This window comes from Denticeps clupeoides, chromosome 13, assembly GCF_900700375.1.
Source record: "Denticeps clupeoides chromosome 13, fDenClu1.1, whole genome shotgun sequence".
Taxonomy (NCBI): domain Eukaryota; kingdom Metazoa; phylum Chordata; class Actinopteri; order Clupeiformes; family Denticipitidae; genus Denticeps; species Denticeps clupeoides.
The window spans coordinates 2,990,219-3,014,210 of NC_041719.1; the positions used below are offsets into that span (position 1 = coordinate 2,990,219).

Here is a 23,992-nt window from a genome sequence, read left to right on the forward strand (position 1 = left end):
AGCTGTCCAGCGGCGCGCCGCGAGCAGCGGTGAACTGGGTAAACAGTATAGGGTGGCGAGGGTGTGCACAATAGCAATAATCTGACTGTTTAGAACGCCACACTTATATTTCCCCGGTTTAAATGAATTAAATATAAATAAATAAGTAAATAATTGATTAGAATAAATTACTATGTTGGCTCAAACAGGACATCTCATTTGCATTTTAATGCACTAAATAAACCGTCAGCATAAGAAAATGTGGAGTTAGCTTCAGGTCTCTAAAATTTTTATGTTCTCATTAACACACACGCACACACACTCCGACATACCAGTGTTGCTGTATAATAATCTATGAAAATTAACTCTGTGTGTGTGTGTGTTGGAGCAGCAGTGTTGACCTTGGCCATGCCTAGTGTTCGCTGACAGCTGGGCAGCCTTCCCACGATGCCGTGGGGTGAAGCTGTGCCCTTCCTCCCTGACAGCTGGGCACAGCACACACGTCGTCAACTGGTGGCGTGATGTCAGCAGCCTTTATTTTATTTTTTATCATCGATATTTTTATGCAAGCTATATCTAACTGAGCCAATTAATCTGAATTTCACGACGTCTTTATAGAAACTTAATTGTGGGAGAATGTTCCGGAGCTGACATGGTAGTCAGGTGCAAAGAAGGTAAATTGAGATTGATGGAGGAGGAGGACCTGAGGGTCCAGGAGGGTGTGGATGAGTGATTTGGGGACTATGAAGAATCAGTCCAGGCTTCATCATGGAGCTTTATGGATGAAGACTATTTGTAGAAGTCATGCGTGTAGGAGAATAGTTGAGAAGTAATGGACAGAGTAATCGTTTAGGCTATTTGACGTTAAATAAAATCTATACTCTGGACTCCAGACTCTAGACATCTCCAGTGTCTGGGCTTTCCGCTTCTTCTGAGTGATGGAGTCTTTGACCGGCTGGCAGCCGGACTGTCATGTGTCCTGAGCTGTAACCGACTGATATGGCGTCCAGTCGTTCCCTGCTTTCTAACTCTCCCTTTTCCCAGAATGCACCGCTGTCAGCTGTGCCCCAGACATTAAATGAGCTTCCGTGTCCTTGCCTCGTTCAGAGCAGCCAAAATGAAGGCCGTCTTCCCATTAATGGCTCTTAAAAAGTGGTGCAGAGTGAACAGCCCGACTGTTAATAAGTAATAAATTAGTAATAACAATGACAACAACAGTCACTGCTGCTGCTCACGATTTTGCCAAACTGCATACGAATTTGTTGCTGCCTTGAATGCATTTCCTGTTGTAATTGATGCTTTTTTCATCCAGCATGCATCCAGTAACCTTCTCAATCGATGTGGACCAGTAATTTGTCTCAACTTTTGAGTTTTGAACCATTTAATCTGACCCCAAATGTTCAATAGCATCTTTTTAATTGGATAGGGGTGGGTTTAGCTGTGGACGATACATACTGAATATACTTGTTCCATGTTAAGTATATATATTGTAACCATTGAGTATCCAAGGTGTTTTCTTTATTTTCATGACCATTTACGTTGGTAGATTCTCACTGAAGGCATCAAAACCATGAATGAACACATGTGGAGTTATGTACTTAACAAAAAGTGCAGACCTGGCCTCCTGTACTTTGCCTTTGAGGTTCACTTGTCTACTCATTTACTCAACCTCTCCTTTCGAAGTATTGAGATATAAATCATGTATAGTGATATAGTTTAAAAATTTTGCAATATTATTGCCCAACCATCGGGGGAATTTAAAACATTTTATTATTACGAAATCTTTTACGGACCAACAAAAATCAAGATGTTCATGACGAAGGAGAACGCGTAATGGAACGCGGGGTGGAGTTTTTCCGTGCAGGAAGGGTTTAAAACTGGGGGAGTCTGGAGTCGTTTGTCCTTTTCTCGGATCACTCGCTGGTCTGTTGACTGTTGAGCAGAATTAAGAACACAGGGTGCAAAAGGAAAGTGTGTGTGTGTGTGTGTGTGTGTTCAGGTGTGCGTGTGTTGTTGTTATTGCACAGTGTTTCACCAGATGCCGCCGCTGTCTTGCTGCTCGCTTGTTTGCGCTCTGAACAAGAGGAAATGTGAATACAGGCGGAGCGTCCCGGGGCGCCCGGCGCTGGAGCTGATTTTAGAAAATTCCCACTTACGCGCCGGAGCTTCGCTGGAGCTGCTGGAGATACGGCATTAAAAAAAAAACCCAAAAAACTGGCGGTCCGACCCGACCGAGCCTCACAACCTCCTCCGAGCTTCGGAGCTGATTCATGATTCACAGGCTCAGAATAAGCAATGAGAAGAAGCAGAACAATTCTTATTCTGATTTTCTCTTCGTACCGCGACCTTTTGACCTCTGTCTTTACCAAACGTGCGTCACAGATGGTTCATCTGCTTGATTGACACTTATTGTTTGTTGTGACTTGCACGTAATTCGTCAGCGTGTTTGTGAGCTTTGAAAACAATGCCTATTGTCATCATCGTTATTATGACTGTTTTTATTGTTCTTCATTCGTCTGCTGCTGCATCGCGCGCCGACGTCACAACCGATACACTCACCGTGAGGGGCGTGTCCTAGATTTTAATAGCCGCGGATTAACCACGCTATTAATGCTGTGTCCGTCAAAACCGAGGCCCAAGCACACGCCGTTTAACGTGAGAGAGCGAGAAATATGGAATATTTTAAGTTCACATGATAAGATCTGGCAGAATATGAATATTTTGACCTTCAAGCCTGCAGCCCAGAGCCGGCAGGAAGGATGATTGACACCTGAAAGGCGGCAGCCAGTGATTTGACCCTCACCGCATAATTTTCGGGTTTTGTTTGTTAACGCGCTTGATTGTGCCGCCGCGTCTCCCGGCGGAGGGACGGACTCCCGAACCGAATCGTGCCGGATTCGGAGGCGGCTCCTTCTGGGGTGTAAAACATTCAATTACCCCCCCGGAGCGGCGCCCCCACTCTCGGTGAAGCTGAAGGTCGCCGCGGCGGCGCCCTGTAATCTCGTCCGCCGGTTGCTGCGGAGGAACCCGAGGTGTCATTCGCCGCTCCCTCGCCTCCAGGTGGAGCTTTCGGTGACGAGCGAAGGACGAGGAGGCGGGGACAGCTTGACCACGATAAATAAAAGGCGTTTTAATTGATTGATGAGCCGCAATTAGTGGCGTCACGGAGCCATTAGACAAAATGGGCCTGGACTCCACCGGTTGTGCAGAGTGGAGATCGGCTCCGTTCCCTTTGACATTCAGAACGCCAAGTGGCCCTCACAGCTCCGTGGTCCACTTCTTATCACCGGGAGAGATTTATTCTGATACGACTGAAGATCGAGGGTTCCGCGGTGATGTCGGGTTGAAATGTAGTTCATCTAATCGGGTTTCTGAAGCCCGACGGCCTGCAATGCTGGTTAATCGTGAATAATTTCATGCCGATATTTTATGGATCCTGTTGACATGTTGATGTTTGAGTGTGTTCGGTTAAGACGTCGGGCCGTCAGCAGCTGATCGATGCGGCGAAGCCCGTCCCTCCTCTCGTTTTTTTATCTGTATGGCTCTGGTAGGTTCCAGGCTCTGATTGGCCGAGCCCTTCTGCCAGGTTCCGGCGGGGAGTCTACGCTTCTGATGGCCGTTTCTCACCGAGGTGGAACCGGGGGGGAGCCCTCGGCCCACTTCACCTCACCTTCTACATGTCCGTCTCTTGTCTGTTTTTCTGTCTCGCTGTGTTCTGTCCACTGTTTGTTTGGTAATTGTTTGTCGGTCTCTTCGATTTTGTTTGTCTGTCTGTGTTTGTTTTTTCTCTTTGACTTTTCCACCGGTCCCTGATTTTTTTGTTTGTCGTTCTTTTTTTTCCAACCTGTCTCTCTCTCTCTCTCTCTCCGTCTTTTGTTTACCTGTCAGCCTGTTTTCCTTTTGTTACTCAGTCTTTTGTTTTGTCTGCATGTCTCTCTAATTGTCTTTTGTTTCCCAGTTTTTTCCCTCTAGTCTGTCTGCATGCATCTGCATATCTTTCCTCATATTTGTGCACGTGTGTGTCTATTTATCTGTCTGTCTCTCAGTCTGTCATTGTCTTTTTCTTCACATGCCAGTCAGTCCTTCGTTATCTTTTTGTCAGTGTCTCTCTGTCTGTAATCTTTTTGTCTTTCTGTGACTGTCTATCTCAGCTTAACTGTCTGTCTCTTTCTCCGCTTATCTGTCTGCATGCCGGTTATCATATTCCAGTGTTAATTGTTAATGAGTGTGGGATTATTTTTGATATTTAACTTTTGAAAAACCGTGGCTCTTTATTCTGAGCCTCATTTCATAAACAAAGAGGAATAAATCCCCTGGCTTGGCAACTGTGGTTTGGAATAATTCCTGAATGCCATTTCCCCCCATTACTCATGCTGCGTGCACACTTACACTCTCTCTCTCTCTCTCTCTCTCTCTCTCTCTCTCTCTCTCTCTCTCTCCCTCACATGCACAGTCTCTCTCTCTCTCTCTCTCCCTCACACACACAGCCTCTCTCTGTCTCTCTCTCTCTGTAAATGGCAGAATTGAAACATGACTCTGGGCTGTTGTCTGCAAGCCGCTGCTCTGCACACATGCGGTAAATAACGGCCGCCCGCTTCACATGAACACGCCGCGTCGTTAATGTGACACGGAACTTGACGTGAGGTGTTATATGTCTGTCCAGACTCGCATGACGAGTGGAAGGCAGCGCGTCTCGTAATAACTTGAAAACGTGATGCCGCGTGGCGCTACATTTTAATTATCATAATTTAGCAGCGCTGTCTGAAGTAATGGGTTCTGTGCAACAGTAGCCGGAACCGCCCTCAACTCATCATGTGCTATTCTGTTGTATGAAAGTTTGTACAGAACTGTTAGAAAACGCTAGAAAACGTTCGGGTCTTTGTGGGAAAATGCCGTAAATAGAAGTTAGTCACTCTGTTGCAGAACTTACTGAAACAAATGTGTTGGGGTCGGCAGTATGAGTAACAGTATGAGTAACAAATGCATATAATTACCTGGCAGGGGAGATACCGTGATCAAGAAGGCGGTTCCCCCAGGGCGAGGCTCAGCCATTGCACTTCGGCTGTGCTGACCCCTGCGAATTCCCCAAATGTGGGAATCTCGACTGCGTAATCTCTGGTAGCGGGGGACTGTGTTCGCGCTTTCCTCTGATTTAAGGGGCAGTGGTGGCCTAGCGGTTAAGGAAGCCGCCCCGTAATCAGAAGGTTGCCGGTTCGAATCCCGATCCGCCAAGGTGCAACTGAGGTGCCACTGAGCAAAGCACCGTCCCCACACACTGCTCCCCGGGCGCCTGTCATGGCTGCCCACTGTTCACTCAGGGTGATGGGTTAAATGCAGAGGGCAAATTTCACTGTGTGCACCGTGTGCTGTGCTGCCGTGTATCACATGTGACAATCACTTCACTTTAGGGGTTGGCGGATAACTACAGTGGCCCAGAAGAATCAACTCGAATGCAAACGTGACAGCAGAAGTTACGCACATCGCAAGTTACGGACACTGCGTTCATATTTCAAATGTCGTATATTGCACATAATATTTGATATGTGAATGCAGTGTCAATCATCCCTCACATAAACACATCACAGTGCAAAATATGGCTGGTTATGACAGGCATTAATGAATGCATTGTAACGCACGTGTTCTGGGCCATAAGCTATGCACCATGGAAGTTGTGGCCCAATGGAAATGAGGCTCATTAAGTAAGCGCTAGAAGCACTGATGCTAGAAAAGAGCGTGTGTAACTTCCGTTGAGATTTTTTTGCATTTGTGCAATGGCACTCGCATCTGCGTTGCGCCATTTGCATTTGTGTTGGCCCTTCTGGGCCGCCGTAGATAACCGATGAATAACAATCTACACCTAATTATAAATTACTTAATTTGTTGATATGCTGCATACTGCATAATCCTGCATAACCCTCGTGCGGACTAATCACTCGGATTCCAGTCGTGGAACTACGGGTTATGGTTGTGTTCCCGGCCGTGACTGGTGCTCTCGAGAGCTCCTTTGTGTTGTGCCTGTCATCAGAGGCGCAGGTTATGGCCATATGGCTGTTAAGAAGGCTGACAAAGGTGATGCAACGAGTGCTCCGTCTGCTAATGGTCTTGGTAATTAATGCCGCAAAGCAGCTCACAGGCAGAAAGTTTTGGAACGGCCAAGGCCGGTGAGTAAGCAGCGCCGGCCGCGGCGACGGGCCTTTGTTGGCAGAATAGACGGCTGATGAGTCACAGTGTTTGGATCCCTCTGTGGAGCGGCTCCAATTAAAAACGTGAATGGACCTAACAATGGCCCCCGAGGAACGCCGAATGGATCTCATTTCACGTCGGAGCTCAATTATGAGTTGCGCTGCTCTCTTATCTGGGCTTTTGACTGCACGTTTTTATAAAGCACCGCGGATGAGATAACGGCGCGATGCCCACTTTGTGGCCGTGCTGTTAACACATGTAGCGTCGGGCATAATGGGGTTCATCTTTCCGCGATCCCGCCGGCCCGCCCCCGCCATCCTGGATGCACTGTAGGAATCCCAACAATGGAATTTCCTGACAGTGTGTGTGTGTGTGTGTGTGTGTGTGTGTGTGTGTGTGTGTGTACGTGTGTGTACAGATTTATTTCTATCTTTCAGTAAATGTTGGGTCATTTATTCTGGTCCTCATAAGACAAAATACTTACATTTAATCGAATTAACCTAAAATAGACCAGACTTTGTTTATTGAGGTTCAGTTTAGTTAGGTTTAACCTCAGTTTGATTTATGCATTTATAATATAGTTATTACCATTGTTGCAGATGTGAGCTTGCGTTCAAATTTAAAGGAATGTGTGTATGTTGGCAGTTATGTGTTATCGGAATCCCTGTTGGTGTGTGTGCATGTGTGAGAGACGGAATTGCTGCCAATGACAGAGACCCCATATGCAAATGAACAGACATTTTGCATGCAGTCATGTGTGTATGCACATGTATCAGGCCTTTGTGTGTGTGTGTGTGTGTGTGTGTGTGTGTGTGTGTGTGTCAGCTCAATGCTGAAAGGACTCCCTTCCAAAGAACAAAGAGGGACCCGATCTTGACCTTGCGACCCCGCACCTGCGGAGAGTCTGAAGCTCAGAGGCTGAGCGAGAGAGAGAAGAGAGAGCCACATACGCACAATAAAAATGTCATGCAGCACTTGTTGTTATAACAACAAATGATAATAATACTAATAATTATGACAATAATTAAATGCAGTAAGAGTTCATCAGAGAGAGCGGGAGACCAGGTTTCATCATCTTTATAGGTTTTTCTCTGGCTGTGGATGAGATTAGTATTGCTGGCTCTCGGGTTGTTACACAGATTTCCGCTCCTCCTCCGTGCGAAGGGGTTGTCTTGGCGGCGTTCCATGGGATCTCAGTAAGCGTCCTGTACGGAACGGTCCAGTCGGGGAAATGAAAGCCGGGATGTCTTCACCCTCGCCGCTGCTCGGCTCCCTGCCTGTAACGGGAACGCGCGCCGGGGCTGCGGCTCGGCCCGTCGCCGGGAGAAATATATTAATTCCGCTCTTGTCATTTGCTTGGATAATTCTAACGTTGTCATGGTAATTTGGAGCCGGTAGGCCGGCGGGTCACTTTCCAAACAGAGACCCTGCTCGGGGAGGCTGAATCTTGTGAAAGGCTGATAAGGCGTGTGTGTGTGTGTGTGTGTGTGTGTGTGTGTGTGTGTGTGTGTGTGTGCGTGTGTAGCTTTCAGCAGCATGATGAATTACCTGCTTATCACCGCTGCCTCAGAGTGGAGAATCGGCACGCGACAGGCGCGGACGGAGCGCCGCCGGACGGGCGGAGGCGACGTGGGGGCGGGGGACAGAGATCTGCTATCAGTTATTAGCAGAAAATGCAAACCCCACACCGGCGCGAGTGTTCCTGTCCGCACCCCTCGCCGCAGAACACGGCACGGCGGTGCAGCAAGGTCAAGGTCAAGGTCAACTTCCTAGAAAGAGCGAGTGATCGTGTCTAGAAAATGCAAAATCGGATGAAAGGCGTGTATTGAGATGATTTGAGACGACTGGGTGGTGCTTGGAGCGTGGTTAAACAGCTGAAGGTCATATCACGAGAGTCGACCAATCAGGGACGATCGTGTCCTGTGGTGAGGCGAGGTCAAACATCTTGAACTCAACATGAGCATTATTATGTATTTTTTTAAAATAAGATTTGAATCCAGTGTTAAAATAATTCGGATGAGATATACTGGGAGGCTGATGGATAATGCCGCATTTTGTTAATTAGTGTAAGTTAATGAACTGGAGAACACGCTGTAATAAAAATAGACTGGAGGTTTGTGGGGACTTGGTGGGAATAGTGGGGATGATGGTGGGACCTCAGAAGACGTCTGAAGCTTCTCATCAAGAATGTGTGTGTGTGTGTGTGCACGCTGAATTGAATGGGAGTGGTGGATTGGCCTCATGCTGTGTTGTGCTGGGGTGGAGGGAGATGAAGCTCCACCCCCCACTGGTCCTCATCAGGGACCAAGAGCTGTGTGTGTATGTGTATGTGTGTATGTGTGTGTGTGAGAGAGAGAAAATCTGGACTCAGACAAGCAGTAAAGTGAGGGAATATATATGTAAGTGATGGCTAGTGTGTGAGTGTGTGTGTGTGTGATAAAACTACATCAGAAATATGCACATACACACATACATACACACACAGTTTAATAAACCAAAGAACATGCTAAGCACACAAACACACATGCACACACACACATCCTGTCCCGTCCCGTGTATGAATAATGCAGCTCAGCGGCTGCAGCGGAACACGGTGTCCTCTGATTAGAACTGTTCTAGGTCCAGATCTCCCGCAGAGCCAGGACCAGCGTCATTTTTAAACCAGGGGACGGCTGAAGATGATCGTCACCCGGACCGCCGCGCAGATGTGCCGCGTACCAGATACGTGTAGATTTGTATTATTTTCCCTGGCCGGAAAATAAATGCGTGTAAGGAGGGGTGCATTGTGGGTAGAAGATTCCCATTTCAGATGTGTTGCTTCACTGTGTCCGGCTGCTGGGTTTATCCGCGCTCCGTAACTGGGAGCGTAATGGAAAAGTCCGGAGCCGCAGCTGAGCTGCGTGGATTTTCTTCAGTCTGCAGTGACCTCAGCTGGACAGCTGTGAGTGTGTGTGTGTGTGTGTGTTTGACTGCATCATTGCCTGTTACAAATGGCTTTGGTCTGTGTACCTGAGATACACACACTTACATATAAATGTTATGTGTGTGTGTCCTCAGGCAGGGGATGGGTTTATAATAAAAGGCCTGAAATGCCTCTGATCTTCTGAATAAAGACGGATTTAGAGCTCCATCGTAGAGGTGCACCTGGTAACATACACTCACACACACACACACACACACACACACACACTCCTATTTCTGTCTCACTTTTTAAGTGTCGGTCAGTCAGGCACTCACCCGACTGGCAGGAAGTTCAGTAACGAGGGAGAAATCTTCAGCCTCCGCTCTTCACTGCCCCTCTTCACCTTGTTCTGTTTCGGGGAGCCGCCGGCGTTACTTACTTATTTATTTATTTATACTTTATTTTTCTTTTTACTAAAACCCCGTCGTTCCCTCCGGAGAGGTGCAGTTTGAACCTCGGTGCTTCTCTCCCCGCCCAAAAAAAAAAACGCCGCACCCTCATCAATGTGTATGAGAGCTGAGGTGAGCGGCTGCAGTGCATCGTGGTCCTGCGGGGTCCAGCAACATGAAGGGGCTTCCGGGTTAAGTGTTCACCGATTTAAAAAAAAACGACCCTTAATATCATTTACTCAGCGAAAAATTTTTTTTGTAATATTTCCAACGCACTATAGATTAAAAGGAAAGTGAAGCGATTGTCATTGTGAAGCAGAGTGGCGTGACCTCAGTGGCACCTTGGCGGTTCGGGAATCGAACCGGCAACCTTCTGATTAAGGGGCCGCTTCCTTCCTTAACGCACCACGGCCCCTATTACTATTAAAGTGTGCGTGATTTTTAACATTTTGACGGATTCTTAGAGCTCGCTGTCCTTTTTTATGCAGTTTTATGTGAAAATCACTTTAGATTAACGTTTGACACCGAAGGTTTTTCTATTTCAGCGTACATTAAAAATCTTTTTGAAAGTAAATCAAAACCAACACGGGCGATGAGGGTAGAGCTGACCTTCTATTTGAGTTAAATGAGTTTATTAAATAACTGGAGCGTTATCTGCACTTGTTGTTCTTGCCTCTGAAGCGGCGCGTGTTTCATCATCTGCTGCTGCTCAGGAAACGTTCCTCGACGCGCTAAACGTCCTCGCGCCGATATTCATTCTTCCACGCACAGATTTACTCCTCGCGGAGGTACGTTTCCGCGGAGAACAATTCCTGCCCGTCTTCGCACGTCCTCCCGTCCGTTTCCTGTTCCGCTGGAGACATTAACCGCGGCCCATTACTGTCTCCTCCGAGCGGCGGTAAAGACTCCCCCGACGGAGGCCGCTGTCATGTTAATCCAAGCTTTAATAAATAGGGGGATATAGCGCCGCGTTTGGGCGACGCCCCCGACGTTTCCCGCCTCAGGAAGCCGCGACGGCGGGAAAAAGGGCAGCGGGCGGAGCGCCTGAGCGGGGACGTTGAAGAAGAATGTCGCCGTCTGGCTCTGTTACCGAATGGGGCATTAAAACGGCTCGAGCAGGCTAATGTAAATGTGGGCGCGGCGCGGGGCCGGCGGTGATAATTGAAACCAGTCAATGACGAGATGCGCATCAGACTCGCGTCACGCCGCTCGGCGGATCGGCACTTCGGATGCTGAGAAGCTGGTCTGGCGGCCTGTGGAAGGAATGGCGGACCTGGCCACGTTTTCACGGCCGGGCCGTCACCGCGCCACGTTTTGTGTACCTCTGTTTGTCCTTTACGTGGCACCTTTTCGGCGGACGTCCTTCTCGCGTATCGCCGGCTGTAGGGGGGGCGCGGAGAAGCGTTATTGCTTTTTTCATTACTCTCGAAATTACGGCGCTCTCCGCGAGAACGACATCGATCGGGCCGGGGGGAGAGGAAAGGAGACCCGGCGATGCTCGTAAAAGGAGGAGACGGCAATCTCGGCCGCTTTCGCAGTGTCAGAAACGTAGCGGCTGATTAGCCTCGGCCAATCAGACGCCGCGCAGCTCTCGCCAGTAACACAGCTCGCTGGCTTTTTAATATCAAGAAAAAAAGGCCCGGCGCCGCACTCTGTTCCATCGCGGCGTGTAGGTCACGAGTACGATTGCGTAATCACCTGCTGGAGGATTAGTGAGGACCGATTCCGCGATTGGAATCTCCCACTGTCGGGCGCTTTAATGAAGGTGACGCCACCAACAAGAACCGGCGATGGAGAGGTCCGCCTTTAATGAAACGGTGAAGGACACGCGGGAGATGAAGCCATCAAGACCGAGTATGAGGGCTTGTCATGTATCTCTTCTCATTCACAATCGGCGCTAATAAACTGTATTGCTTATTCACCATCACACACACTCACGTGGACTAGTGAACTAAAGTGACGTGACCGTCATTGTGACCCTTTTAACCCTTCAGCCTCGGTGAGCAGTGGGCACCATGACAGTGTGTGTGGGGACGGTGCTTTGCTGAGTGGCACCTCAGTGGCACCTTGGCGGATCGGGATTCGAACCGGCAACCTTCTGATTACGGGGGCCGCTTCCTTAAACGTTGTTTATGCCAACGACCGGATTTGAACCGCCGACCTCTGGACTCTCGTCTCAGCGCGCTACCGCTGCGCCACGTTGGCAGAAGCCTAGAACCCGACACGTTGAGCATAAGTATACAGCTCTTAATTGAACTTTTTACTTTTCCGCACACAATTCTTCATAATTCTTTGGCCCCAAATTGCCGTTCCGGGGTCATGAAGGTCGTCCTTTTTTATTTCGGTCAAATTTTCTGACTTAGCGCTCCAATTAGAATGCGTGTTTGGGTAGGCGGGCGACGCGGCGGTGGTCGCCGCAGGTCCCGCCTTCTGCTCTTTGTGGAGCGCCTTTGTGACGACGTCTGCCGAGCAGAATGGAGCAGAAGTGAATAGGACCGGTACAATGGCGCAGACACGGCACGCCAGTGATGCCATTGTTCCTGCCGCACAATGGCTTTTCATAATGCGCCCGCAAAAGCATATATCCTATATCCGTCCACGTTGGCGTACGCTCGCGGCACGCGCGTTCGGCCGGGGGAGTTCGCATAATTATTACGAAAATTATATGGGCCGGTTGCCATGGCAGCCAGTGATCAGTAGCCGCATTGGAGGAATGTGACCTTCTCATTATCTCTCGCGAATCCTGACGGGCCTCGCGGACGCGATGTTATCCCATAAAGGGTACGTATATATTTCTCTCCGCCAAGATGGAGGACTTGTTTAAACTGAGATTACCGTTCTTTAAGAGGATAAATCTCTGGCCACTTTGCCGGCGTGGACGGATCGCTTCGGCGCGAGAAACGTGCCTCCGGCCGACCCTGTTTCGCGGAGTGACGGACGTCCTGCGCTCGAAGGCTTGCGGCCGTAATCCGTCCTGATGGGCCGAGCAGACGCTGGCTTCCGCGGCGTGGAGCCGGCCAGCACTGGCGTATCTCATCCCTATAAATAAAATGGCATTGTAGCCGTCAGACACCAGCAGCTTGGCCAACAGGAACGTGGCGGAATTAATCACCGGGCCCCGCGGTCAGAGTGACACAATCTGTGTTGTGCAGATAAATCTCGAGTGTCATCAGGGCCCCGGTCAGCGCTCCTCCTCCTCCGAATGGGGGAGGAAAGGCGGAAAGCAGACTGCGCCACTGGCCCGGTCGCGGCCGGAGTCCCGTAGCTGAGGGCCATCGCGCGCCATGCCGGGAACTATCATCTGCTGCCCGACTCCGGCAGATCTTCGCCGCGGGTCCTCCTTCAACGGACGTGGCCCTGGCCATCATGAATATTCAGACGTCTCACTTTACCCACGGGAGGTTTCTCCAGGGTTCACACGGGACGAAGATCTTCACTAACTGGCAGTGGGACAAACATTTGCTAATTGATATTCATTTTTGATACATTTTTTGATACATTTTTGATACATTTACTAACATCAAAAGGCCACAGGACGTTTGAAACTTTACCCACCAGTTCCATTTAGATGGATGCCAGTTGGACAGATTTTTTACTTTTAGAGCTGAATTTGGAGTGTGACGGCAGGTGGTCTGTTTAGAGTGATGCAGCAATGTTACGAAATGAGACCTTTATCGAGGGCGTATTAAATCCTTCTTTTTACTTCAGACTCCTCAGACCATCCGCGGCAACTGAAAACTGATATAAAGTGAGCGTAGAAGCCGGCAGCGTCTGATTGGCTGTGGTAATTAAGACCGATCGAACCGACTGATAAATGGCGGCGGTTGCGATTCCGTACCTGTCGACGCTTTTAAGATAAGCGCCTCCCTGTCTGGTTGGAGGCTCCATATTGGGTTTAATCTACCGTGTCGTCTCCTCTTGGAAAACAAAGACACGTGAGGAGCTTGTGTGGTTACTAATGAACTCTTATCGGCATTTTTGGTTTTCTGAACCGCCATCCCGCCAGTCGGAGCGTTGGGTCGGTTGCCGTGAGAAAGTTGTCGGCCGAGCTGCGAGGAGAGCGGAACGAAGGAGACGAGAGTGAAAAGTCCGGGGTAAATAACGGCCAGGAGGTTCAGGTTCCGGGGTCGGGTTACCTCTGTCCTCGGACGGGCCGAGGGAAACGGGTCACGTTCCGACGGGCCTGGAGACGCAGAACGCAGCCGCGAGTTCCGTTCAAAACAGAACAAAACAACCTGTGAAAGGAATGGAGAGCAGATGTCCTCTCAAGGGCCCTCACACTCACGAAGCTATCTTCTTCTCTAATACAGACACCATCCCCGTTTCCATTATTATCTTCAGCTCAAGGGGCATGTTCATCAGGTGTGTGTGTGTGTGTGTGTGTGTGTAATAGCAGTTACTCAGTTGCTCCAAATCTCTAAACACACAATTGAGATGATTGTAGGAACTCGATTATTATAACTGTGTAACGTCGTCAGAAAGACCCCCGATATCGTAAATGAGGAAATGGCCCCAGTGGGTAAATTTCATGGGTAATGGGTAAAATTTTAATTCATATTAAAAACTGCTACACAGGTACACACACACACACACACACACACACACACACACAGTTCTGGTTCAGGTTTCTAATCGTTTCTGGACATCTGTGATTGGTTTCAATCAGACGCCGGTCTGACAGCTTCAGAAAACGATGATCACAAGTAAAATCACGTTTAAACGGACTATGGGAACAATGGACTTGTGCAAAATTGATTAAAAGCTAAAGGCTGAGGCTAAAAGCTGGTTTTGGAGCTCAGACATATTCATATATGTAGAGAAGCGTCCGTATGAAGTATGTGGCGCCGAGGCGAGGTGGCGGCGATAATTAAACCCTTTACGTGCGTAATGAGCTTACGGCGAGGCTCATTGCAGAAGTGATCTTCTGTACCTAATCTCATCTGTTTCTCATCTTTAGGGTGTCAGTTAAGTGTGCGGATTTACATACATTTCCATCCGGCGCCGTTTAGCTGCCAAAATGGCGATGAGTCGATAACGGGAATGGGGCGTAATCCCATAACGTATTGCAAGACGCACGTTTAAATACCAGCTGCTGGTTTTGGGTTGGTGTTCTTGGCGCTTGCTGAATCGGCAGTGAACATTTTACACACACACACACACACACCGTAAACAGTACATATATATTCTGCTGCAGTTGTGATGCTGTGCGTCGGTGGCTACAGATTTGCTGCTCTGCTGGAGAGATCACATTTCTGCCCGTGTTGTTACAGCAGAAATGACCGGTTATCGACCCTGACAAAACAGGGTGGTGAACCGCGCGCCGCCTGGAAAAAAGCGGCGGCCACCGAGCCCGCTGCCCGTCTCCCTGGGCTCCCGGCGCCGCCGTCAGAGGAAGCCTTTACAGATAAACACCCTCATTTTCGCCCGTGGACATCAGATCCATTTATCTTTCCGCAGAAGTCCACCCAGATGCAAGCTCAACATCTACTGAGGCTGCCAGTTAACGCGTTAAATCGGCATTGTCTCTTGTCAAGTTGTGCTTTGGAGACACATCTGTCCAAATGAACTCACATGGTGAAAGTGAAGCGATTGCCATTGTGATACACTGCAGCACAGCACACGGTGACACAACAAAATGTGTCCTCTGCTTTTAACCATCACCCTTGGTGAGCAGTGGGCGGCCATGACAGGCGCCCGGGGAGCAGTCTTCAAGGGGACCTCAGTGGCAGATTCCAATTACAGGTCCGCTTCCTTACCCACAAAGCCACCACTGCCCGTAATTATATTACTGACTAGATCCTAAACTGTATTACTTCATAACAGTTAGACTGTCGCATGTATCAAGTCATAATGTGGAGATAGATTGGATCATCACAGTTAACATGTTTTAGGTTAGTACTTGTATGGCCTAAAAAATTTTAAATGTACATTTACTAGTAAAAATCTATTTCACTAGTTATACTCAAAACATATACATAATATATTTAAAAAAGAGTCAGAAATGTCAGAGGTTTAATAGGTCAAGTTAAAATTATCTTAAAAAAACTGAAATGCGATTGAAATGTGTCTCATTGACATATTATCACCACTATTGATACAAATAAGTAAAAGTCAACTGGTGCAACAAGGTTACGAAGGCAACAAGGGCAATATTTAGTTTGCATCTGTCTGAATTTGGGCGGGGCTCAGAAAGAATCGGTTTTGGGTCTGAGAAGCTGATTGGTTGGTGAAAAGGGGCGGGATCAGCTGCACCTGGTTTCGGTCCTCTCGATGTGGATGTGGATGCGGTTGAAAGCCTGGTGGAAAGCTGCGTGTCCCGTTTGCATGGCGGGTGCCCAGGCCTCAGCCAATCCGAGCTCTCCTGCACGCGATGCCTTTACGGCCGCGCTTGTTAATTGCGCTGTTTTTCCGGGACGTGAAGTGTGGCCCTGAGCTGCTTTTTTTTTTTAATCGCCGGTGATAAAAGCGAATGATGCTTGTGTTTCCGCCCGCCCGCCCATCGGTGAAACTCTGAGCGGCGTCAGGTTACAGCCGAAGGGAGGCCAGAAACTCGATCCATTGTCCTTGGGATGCGTAGCACTCTGGGCCATGCGCATCGATTTTTTTTTCTTTTTTATTCTCCAGCCAAACCTTCCCAGCATAGTGGGGGGCGGGGGGGACGGGGACAGGAGAGCATCACCTCTGGCGGAGAGCGCCACGGACGGCGTTCGGAGACAGGCGGTCATATCCAATTCCGTTATGCAAATATGCTCGCCTCTAACCAGCAACGCTTGTAAATGAGGCCGCGCTTCTGAATATCCATTTCCCCCTCGTTCAGACACTGTTTATTTTCCACCGCTGTGTGTGTTCGGACAAACAACCAGGAGTCGGTGAATTCGTGAGGCTAATCAGCCGGTTGGGCGGTGATTGTTGGAGGATCTCTTGTCCTTCGGTCATCGTAGCCGAGACATTCGGCACTTAACTTTATATATTTCTTCCTTTCCCCCCCCCCGCTCCTCATACATCGATGGACAATAAAGGATCAAGTTAATGAGTGATTATGGAATTTCTATTTTCATTGTGCCAGATGTTAAGATCGCCCTCCAAATCTACTCCGTATTACGGAGCTTAGTGTTTTCGCTTGCACCCCCCCGTCCCGGGTCGCCACAGCTCATCATCCGGTCCGGTTGTCCACATATAAAAAAAAAGGGGAACCCTCCCCATTTACCTGGGCCTGAGACTGTCACCAAGAGACTCATTGTCACATGCGTGCCCAGTGCCTGGGTTGCTTATACCCACTCTTCACTAATTCTTCCACTAATTTTATCACAGTCGTGATCTTCTGATTGTATTCGGTTGGTCCAAGAGGACGGAAGAGCGCCACAAGTGTCCAACATGCCCGATATTCACCTGCATGCGGCCCTTCGTACCTGCAGGGGGGGAAAAAGCAACAGATTTTGTGCTGTTAGCTGCTCTGTTTCAATGAGCGTCTGTAACTCTGAGATCTGTAACGGTTAACGGCCTCCTTTTATCACAAAACCAGAACAAACAAACAAAAAAAAACCCCCCAACATTTAATAACCCCCAGATAACAGCATAAACAGCGCAAGCCTGACACGTAAAGACAGTCTGGATGTAAAAAGGTGAAATGAAAGACTTAACACGCGACAAAAATCAAAGAAGCGGCGCTCTCATCCTCGAGTGAAGCGTCTGCTGTTCCGCTTGCGCGCATCAGAGCGAATAAAATATAAAACGTGAACGTCTGACGCGGCGCATTACACCTTCCCTTAAATCTGCGCTCCGGCCGCGTCGGCAGCATCGCCGCTTTTTGTCTTCTGATAAATAATTCACCCCCGGCTTATTAAAAAATCTCTGTGTGTGTGTGTGTTTTTGATATCTCCCGCCTGCGTGACGGGCTCCTGGCTTTTGTTTGACTCGAGGAGAACGTCCCCCCGTCCCCCCCCCACCCCACTCGTCCACTTTCCCGCGGAAGGAAAATTTAGCGTCTGGTAATATGACAGGAGTTTGATTCTCCTCCCGGAGGGGCTGAGCGAATTTAACAGAGTGTTGGATTGCCGTTTTTTACCCCCCCCATCCTGCCTGTAAACACAATTTTACCTGTGTCGGGCCGTGTCGGCGCTGGCCCCGTATTCCCTCCCGTCCTGTGCCGACGCATTTTGGGAAGGCAGGGTAAAATAAATAATAAAATAAAAAAAAAACCTGGGCCTTCCGATACCCAATTATATTCTCCGTTTAAATAAACAACGTTGTCAGCCGACTTCGCGCCACTGTCAGGCGGAATTGGCAGCGTACGTGTCAGCCACAATTGCATTCAGCCTTATTTAATTGAGGGCCTGCCAGGATGTAGTGTTTAGCGGCGAGGCCTGACTGCTCTGTTTCCGTGGGCACGTTTCCACGGCGCCAGGCACCGGAACTTCTGCTTCCACAGAGCTCAAAATGTTCCAGGTTTTGTTTAGTTTTTTTTCCGCTCTACTACCCAAGCTTCCTTTTTTTTCCCGGCAGCTTTTAAATGCCCGTATTAATAACTGACAGCGCTACATCAAACGTATTTTTTTTTTTTTTTTTACCTATTGATGATTTATGAGCACTTGGTTTCCAGCTACAGAATCCATAACTTTGTTTATGCTTCGTGAAACACAGAGGAATTTCCCACGATAATTGATATATGTCATTGGTTTCCAACCCTGGCCTCGTAGGGCACCGGTCTTGCACATTTGTGGCTTTACCTTTTACTTAGCAGCCAGGTAAGGTGCGAATAAGTAGAGAAAACCCGAGTTCTCGGTATTCCGCGCCATATAAAGAAGTACCACTAGATGGCGATGCTGGATTGTACATTTACAGCATTTACCAGACTGACTTATCCAGAGTGACTTACAATCAGTAGTTACAGGGACAGTCCCCCCCTGGAGACACTCAGGGTTAAGTGTCTTGCTCAGGGACACGATGGTAGTAAGTGGGATTTGAACCTGGCTCTTCTGGTTCATAGGCGAGTGTGTTACCCACTAGGCTACTAGCACCGTTGGGGACATGCAAATGAATTGTGAAATGATCACGAGGACATGGGCTTACAATCGTGGGTGTTCTCAATTCTGACGCTTTAGCTCCTGATTAACGGTTGGTTAGGAATGAAAACCGTCCATCGGGTGGGACTCTAGGACAGGATCAGGAACGTCCTACTAAAGGAATTCTAACCGCCCCACTGCCAATCAATATCTGTTGATTCCAGTGAGTTCTGGTTTCTCTTCATATTTCCAGTTTTTTCCCCAGTTCGGTGATTCAGTCTCTCATCTCTCCACCCCCCATAAAAACGCAGTAAAACTCCACCGTCTCTGAAATGGGGGAAGTTTTTCTGAAAAGCGCTAATAAGAAGCGTAAATCCCGCCGAGGACGGTCCGGGGTTCGCAAACTCCGTTTAAAAGCCGTTTTACGGCAGCACTTGCAGGGCTTTTGGTTCCTATATGCTCGTCATAAAGTGGCGTTATTATGGCATTAGTCATCGTGGCAGGGTGGCGGGCGGGTACCGATCCTCAGCTGCTGTCACCGCAGAGGCCGGAGCACGGAAAAGCGCCGCTCGTTCGGTCAATTAACGCGTAATGGCATTTCAGTCCGGAGCACCCCGGCCACCTTGGGTCTAATATTCCGCATTTAATGGCCTACGGCGCGGCCGTCCGGCGACCGGCCACGCCGCCCGGGTTGCGGCTCAGCCCTCCCCCCCCCCGGCCGACGCGCCGGTGCAACGCTGCAAAGAGCTAATTAATTCCCCGGCACATCCGGCTGCCCGCCGGCGCCCGGACTTGTGCAAACGTTGAGCAGAAGTGGCGCTTGGCATCGATCTGCCATGGCGGGCGCGCTGGTCCTGCGGTGCCTGTCCTCGGGAGCGGCAGGCTCGGCCGCGAGAGCTAACAAGTAAAAGGTCAAAGCCATTTTGCATGCGACACGGACGCCTGCGCCTCCTCCAACGCGTCGCATTTGCATCGCAGCCGTTCTGGAAGCTTCTGCAGAGAAAACCGGCCCACTTTTAGGAGCTTTTTAACGCACTCGGAGGTTCCGCGACGCTCTCTCTTCTCCCTCATCTCCATATAAATGTGTCATGTTATCTGTGTGGGCCGTCCTCGGTCCCTTTACATATTGAAGAGACAGCCCATTATCCCCCGAATCTTTGGCTGAAGGGGAATAAGAGGATAAGATAGGGACGTTGGACCTCCCTCCTGGCCCCGCCGTCCGCTGCGGTGACGTTGACGAAGAGCCCGGGTCGCCAGATGTTTACATGTCTTATAATGTCTTATACTTTTAATCAGTATTGGCTTCAATATATATTTACATATATTTTTGTTATAGCCTGCAGTCTGGTCATAATACGGCATCCTTATAAGGAAAATATTTTTTTTCATTAGATTCAATTAATCAGTTCCATTGATAGACATTGATAGAAAGGTGTTTGCAATAAATATTAATTATCTGCCCCTCTGTATCACGACAAAGGGTTACAGTCATTTACAACAAAGCTGTCAGGCGCATAAAGTGCACAAAAGTATGAAATGGTTTTCTAAACCAGCCCAATTTATTACACTAATATTTAATAAACATTCTCATTAATTAAGATCGTGCAAATTATTCTTCCACCAAGTAATGCAGTTCATTTACAGGCTACGGTTGCCTAGCGACAAATCAGCAAAAGCAACGTAAAGGCTGCTCTGGGCGCATTAACGGACGATTGAAAGTGACTTGGGGTCACAGCTCTGAGCCAATCAGGTGTTAGAACCGTAACTAACCGCTTTATAGCATGTGGGGATGTGAGCTGGTACCGGGAGTAGGAATTAAGGGCTGGATGTTGTGGGGACGGAGAGAAAGAGACACGCAGAGGAAGCCCATTGTCTCCCGGCGCGGTCATGTGACACTGTGACAGGTGACAGGACGGCGGGCGGGCAGGGGAGGGTGTCTTCTGGACGCGGCGCTCTTCATGAGGACGGACAGATACATATGAGTCTGACTCCGCCGCTGTCTTTACCCATCATCCTCCCTGCTGCAGCGGCACTCCCACCTCTCCCTATACATCCATCTCCCTCCCGCCTTATCGCTCCATCTCTGCCTGTCTCCGAACTTCCTCCACTCCTCTCCCGTCCCCTCCGTCTGTCTGTCTTTTCCGCCTCCTCTGTCTTTCTCTGCTTCTTCTTCTTCAAATGTCAGAGTCTTCATCTCCCCTTTTCTTCCTCCCACCTTCCCTCCCTCCCTCCCTCCCGCTCCCCCTTTCCTGGACAGCGCCGCTGTCTCTTAGGACGTCTCTGCCTCATTGCCTGGTTACCTAGCGACCGTCACCGGGGCGAGTTCCCGTCTCCATAACGCGCCGCTAGTAACGGGGCGCCTGTAACGTCGCGAAGCTGCTGGCAGAAATGGAAACATTACAACTCTTCAGACATAAACGTACAGATCTTAACAGAGCCTGATACTGCCGGAGGGCTTTTCTGATTGGCTGAGGCTTCTATGTCTGTGTGTGTGTGTGTGTGTGTGTGTGTATGATTGATCCTGGCAGGTTTAGGCTATACAGGTGTGTTCCTCTGCGTTTCCGGTGAAGATGCTGTAACTGAAGATGACAGGTTTAGGTTATACAGGTGTGTGTGTGTGTGTGTGTGTGTGTCTGGGCGTGTAAATATAAAGTGACGTGGCAGTTTTAGGGCACACAGGTGTGTGTGTTTTCTCACCTCCGTCGTTCTCCTACTGATTGTCTGGCTTGGTGTTTTTCTTTGTTTTCTGTGTAATTTCATGTCTGACTGCTGCACACTTTTAAGCACCGCCTCTTCTCTGGCCGCTGGGCGGAGTCGGGGGGGGGTTCCTCCGTGGCTCAGCCCATAGGAGCAGTTGACATGTGATGGCCTTAATACAGATTTATCATTTTATATATGGTTTTTGTTCTTTAAATGCTGTTATTTTGTCATTGTATGACGTATTCCTGTTTCTGTTGTGCAGGTAGAAGACGCCATGCTGATGTTCGATAAAACGACTAACCGACACAGAGGTGAGCTCTGCACCATTTTATCATCTGCACGTTTAGCTCATTAAATGTTATGGCAAGATTTATTGAAAGAAGCCAACCGGAAGCGTTGAAAATGTGAAGATCGTGTCATATTCTCACTTGGCTGAGAACCCCAAAAAGAAGAATATGATATATGAATTTTTGAATGAAGTGATTGTCACATGTGATGCACAGCACACGATGCACACAGTGAAATTTGTCCTCTGCATTTAACCCATCACCCTGAGTGAGCAGTGGGCAGCCATGACAGGCGCCCGGGGAGCAGTGTGTGGGGACGGTGCTTTGCACAGTGACACCTCAGTGGCACCTTGGCGAATCGGGATTCGAACCGGCAACCTTCTGATTACGGGCCGCTTCCTTAGCCACTAGGCCACCACTGCCCCAAATATGGGTGGCACGCAAGGCTTCTAATCACCCCCAGCGTCCGCTCGTTCGCCATTAACGTTGTTTTTTGGATTACTATGTTCTGGCCATCGCGGCCTTTTCTTCTCTTTATTAAACTTCACCTCGTCCTCTGAAGGTCGGGCGCGTGCGCCTCGCACGTATTACATTTTCGCTTGTCCACGAGCGCTAAGAGCGCGCTGTTAATTTGACAACGCGCAAATTGAAACTCTGTTAAGTGATGTCATTAGCCAACCGCTACGAAATGCACAATGATATTGATCGACTGATCGATTGTGAACCGTGTTGCCAACCATTTTCATCGCTTTTGCCAATTAGCCAGACCGAGGCCAGAGGTCCAGATAATGCGGCAGCCTGTTCGGTTCCGTGGCTATTTAGTACCATTGTGATGTTGGCCCCGACGGCGATGGGGCTGGGGATGAAGATATGTTTATATTTGTCCCCTGAAGGTCGATCGTGGACGGCGGTTCCGCTGTCTGTGCGATTATTCACACTTTTTCATGACTTATCGAACTCTGCCGGCTGATCTGAGGTTCACTAAAGAAACGCACAATGGCCTTTCGGCGCCAACGTCACACTTTAGGTGATTGGCCACTCCTGGCGGAGCGTCTGGACGGCCGTCTTCTTCTTCTGTCCGCCTCCCGGTGCGATTAATTGGCCTAAACAGCCCGGGGGCCTTTCCAGGGATGCGGGCGATAGGAATCGGCCGCACTCTCGGCCTGAGAGAGAGGAGGCTGCGGGTCGGCCGGCCGGCCTGTGTGGCCTGATAACACTGCAGATAGAAGCGGGCGGGGCAGAGGGCCCTTATCGGCCCTTATCAGCCTCTGGATCGGCACGCCGCTCTCTAAAGCAGAGGACACAGCAAAGACAGGCCGAGAGGAATGAGGAGAGGAGCAGATTGAAAGAGTGTGTGTGTCAGGCGTGTGTGTAAGTAATGTGTGTGAGGGGCCTTTTGTGTGTGAAGAGCATTCATCATGATGTGTAAGTCCTGTTGAGCAACTGCTGTGTGCCTGTGTATCTACTGTGTAATAAATGTATTAGAATATCTCTTATCCCAAACTGCAGACCTAGAAAAAAAACAAAATACTGTTAGTTCCTTAAACTAATGTGTAATTAATGTATTATGATCTCTCTCTAATCATGAACCAAAATGTCCCCATAAACACAAACATTACCTACCTAAAATTACTGCAATGTATATGGAGAATACAACTGGCACCGCACTGTAATAACCGTGGAATTAATGTATTATTAATTATTATCAACAGGCAAAGATCTGAACGTCTCCTTAAAAATCCCCTTAAAACTTCACACAAATAGATATAAAAAACTACACACACACACACACACACACACATACACACACACAGATTGTTTTAATTCAAGTCGGGCTGCAACTATTTTGATTGTCCACCATTCATCTGCTAAAATCAATTATTCATCGACTGGTCAAATTAAAAATGACATCATTATAAAATGTCCCCTATGTAACTACCAAGCTTTTGCAGTCGGCATGAGGCAAATAATAAATACAATAAAATTATACTTCACTCAAAAACATATTTTTGATCATTTTTTTTGCCAAGGACTCGGGTCAGGCTCGCTCGCTTACCCACTGAACATTTACTGTGATGGGGTAGATGTTGCCAAGTGTGGGGGAGTGGCCTTCATTTTCCGTCCACTATCTGACAGTACTATACGCTTTGGATATTGCTGGCTCTGTGAAGAACTTCTTCACTTCCTTTCTCACCATTTCAGTGTCGCAAATAAGTTCTTTCTCTGCCTTATCTGGGGTGAAATGGTCCCAGACTGCATGCGATGATGCCCGTTGTGTGGCCGCCGTTCTTCTAGCTGTCTCTGAATGCAGCTGCGATTCTCGCCAGAGTGTGGTGTATTCAGACATCCTAGCCTGCAAAGACTCGTTTCTCCCTGTACAGCACACAACATTGTCATCGTAGCGGTTAAGGAAGTGCCACTGAGCAAAGCACCGTCCCCACACACTGCTCCCCGGGCGCCTGTCATGGCCGCCCACTGCTCACTCAGGGT

General features: G+C 48.8%; 1 protein-coding gene and 1 non-coding gene across 14 annotated transcripts in view; both read left to right on the forward strand.

Moving 5' to 3' along the window:
- msi2b (musashi RNA-binding protein 2b) overlaps positions 1–23,992 on the forward strand; it is a 163,911-nt gene that overhangs the window by 66,885 nt on the left and 73,034 nt on the right. For all 13 annotated transcript variants that reach the window (XM_029000062.1, XM_029000064.1, XM_029000065.1 and 10 more), the window contains one exon: positions 21,478–21,526. In XM_029000062.1, coding sequence (XP_028855895.1) covers positions 21,478–21,526 — 49 coding nt within the window. The remainder of the gene's footprint in view (positions 1–21,477; positions 21,527–23,992) is intronic.
- On the forward strand, positions 4,966–5,129 carry LOC114802752 (U1 spliceosomal RNA). The gene has a single exon (XR_003751777.1). It is a non-coding gene; the product is annotated as a U1 spliceosomal RNA (small nuclear RNA).